The 2,510-nt window shown below is 43.9% G+C and overlaps 1 protein-coding gene across 1 annotated transcript; it reads right to left on the minus strand.

Annotated features, from left to right (window-relative positions):
- Window positions 1–87: 87 nt before the first annotated feature.
- Window positions 88–754, minus strand: PHALS_02456 (uncharacterized protein; the record flags this gene model as incomplete). Its single annotated transcript, XM_024720023.1, has 2 exons — window positions 88–105; window positions 176–754. 2 exons carry the CDS (start codon window positions 752–754, stop codon window positions 88–90), a joined length of 597 nt encoding a protein of 198 aa, XP_024572736.1.
- Between the last annotated feature and the right edge of the window lie 1,756 nt (window positions 755–2,510).

Here is a 2,510-nt window from a genome sequence, read left to right on the forward strand (position 1 = left end):
CTCCAGCTCCAAGCTCCAAACCATCGGTGTGAGCATCGTGATGGTGGTCATCGCCATCGAGTTTGAGGCCTGCAGCAACTCCGACCCCTAGTCCAGCTCCAAGCTCTAGACCATCGGTGTGAGCATCGTGATGGTTGTCATCGCTATCGAGTTTGAGGCCCGCAGCAACTCCCACTCCTAAGCCAGCTCCAAGCTCCAGACCATCGGTGTGAGCATCGTGATCGTGGTCGTCGCCATCGAGTTTGATGCCCGCGGCAACACCAACGCCTACCCCAGCCCCGAGCTCTAGACCATCGGTGTGAGCATCGTGATCGTGGTCATCGCCATCAAGTTTGACGCCTGCGGCAACACCAACACCTAGTCCAGCTCCAAGCTCTAGACCATCGGTGTGAGCATCGTGATGGTGATCATCGCCATCGAGTTTGAGGCCCGCGGCAACTCCGACGCCTAGTCCAGCTCCAAGCTCTAGACCATCGGTGTGAGCATCGTGATCGTGGTCATCGCCATCAAGTTTGACGCCTGCGGCAACACCAACGCCTAGTCCAGCTCCAAGCTCTAGACCATCAGTGTGAGCATCTTGATGGTGGTCATCGCCATCGAGTTTGAGGCCCGCGGCAACTCCGACGCCTAGTCCAGCTCCAAGCTCAAGGCCGTCCGTGTTTGCTTTATCCTCATGAGAGTACGCTTCAGTGGTGCTGGATACGATTATCAACGCTGTTGCGCACAGCCCAAACATTTTCTTGCATGTTAGCATGGTATTCTTTGTTGGTTAGTTGCTTTGAGAACTTGTCCAAGAGGAGGAAAGATGTATAATGAAGAAATGGTTTGCTTTCATCTAGTTCTTCTTCCTGCAATCCTGGTGACGATGACTCTGGAATCGTTTAAAGCGGCATGGTCTTCTGCATCGTTACGTAGACCGCCGTTCTTCCCGAAGTTGAGATTTAACTCAGCATAAAGTCTAAAGCCGTTATTACAACACTTGTGTATCTAGGTTTTCATGGCAAATGTATTACTTATCTCATGGCAATATCCAAATCAGATTGCTAAAAATACAACATGCATTGCCTTTATCACAAAAATGCTATCATTTGACAGAAATTGTAATACTGTATCATTCAAATCATCTCTGGCAGTGTTGACATTTCGTCGTTTTCATGCTTCAAATATTAGCACGCTCGATACACTTTTCTCTTTGTTGTCCGGCCAACACAAAGAATAGTTAAAAATGTCACTTACGACAGCCGAAAGTATGCGGCAGTTAAATCATATTTGTCGTCAGTTACCGGCGATGATTCATAACAAGAGCACCCAGATTGTAAAAACGTTAGCGGAGATCTCTAACTACTTTTCAGTAAGTCTGCAAAAGTTTCCTATATTTGCTGAAGTTGCGTGAGTGAAAGCCAGATAGGTAAAGTTAATCTGATACCTAACGGAAATCAGCAGGACAAAGTTGCAACTTGCTTCCTAGTGTGCTGATGTGATTAAGCAGCACATGATAAGATTTTACCTGCCTCTTACGTCATTCTGTTAACAGACGGTCCCATCGTTTGAAAATATTCTTTGAAATGGGAAGGTTTTGGATAAGCCATCGAATAAGTGACATACAGAAATATACGTTGCGGGCGTAAGGTGCGTGCGTAATGGATACGAGCTGATACTTTCGAACGATACAAATTTTTAACAAACACTATCTGAACGAACTTAATAGCAGCCGATAGTAGAAGAATGATCATTTATAATCTAAAAGTTTGTATCGTACGATAGCGTCAACAAGCATATAAGCATATTCAGCATCAGCTTGAATATCTCATAACAAATATACTTGCTTCTTCAGCATGAATTGCAGCAAAGTCGACCTTCTTAGACTTGGCTAAAATTAATGAATTAACATACATTAATCCTGGAAGTGAGGTGCGAGCTAAAATGTTTCAGTCTGAAATGAATTTCTTTTGTGCGCTCATTAAAGGCAGGGAGTGCATCCATAGAGTGCAAACATTTGTTACATTCATACTTTAAGCCTATTTAATTTACAGGCTATAGCATGTCGTTCGATCACCGAAACCGTCCACATCGTATATCGCTTAATCTTCTAGATTCAATGAATTAAAAGTTACAAAAAACAACTAAACAATGAAAAGCCCTATAGCCGTAACCAAGATGCTTCACGCGATTAATCCTGCTCTTTACTATGAAGGCGTCACGGTTGGGTTAAACTAAGCTGTTCTTGATACATTGTTCTCGAATTAAACTCACCACACATAAGAACATCAAGCTATGTTCACTATACTTCGTCATGGACGTGATTAATCTAGCTGGGCAGTGAGTGTCGTTGGGAATACACCTACACAAAAGAGAACTCACGAACTCCAAAAACCCATGATTAACAACTATTAACTGTTTTGATATGATGTGAACTACATCCTGATTGAAGTTTTTGGAAGAATGACAACGATGCTGTAACGGGGTTACATGAGAGTGACCCGTCACTCTCCCAAGGGAGCTGTGGTGTG

Source organism: Plasmopara halstedii (genome assembly GCF_900000015.1).
Source record: "Plasmopara halstedii genome assembly, contig: Scaffold_194, whole genome shotgun sequence".
NCBI classification, from domain to species: domain Eukaryota; phylum Oomycota; class Peronosporomycetes; order Peronosporales; family Peronosporaceae; genus Plasmopara; species Plasmopara halstedii.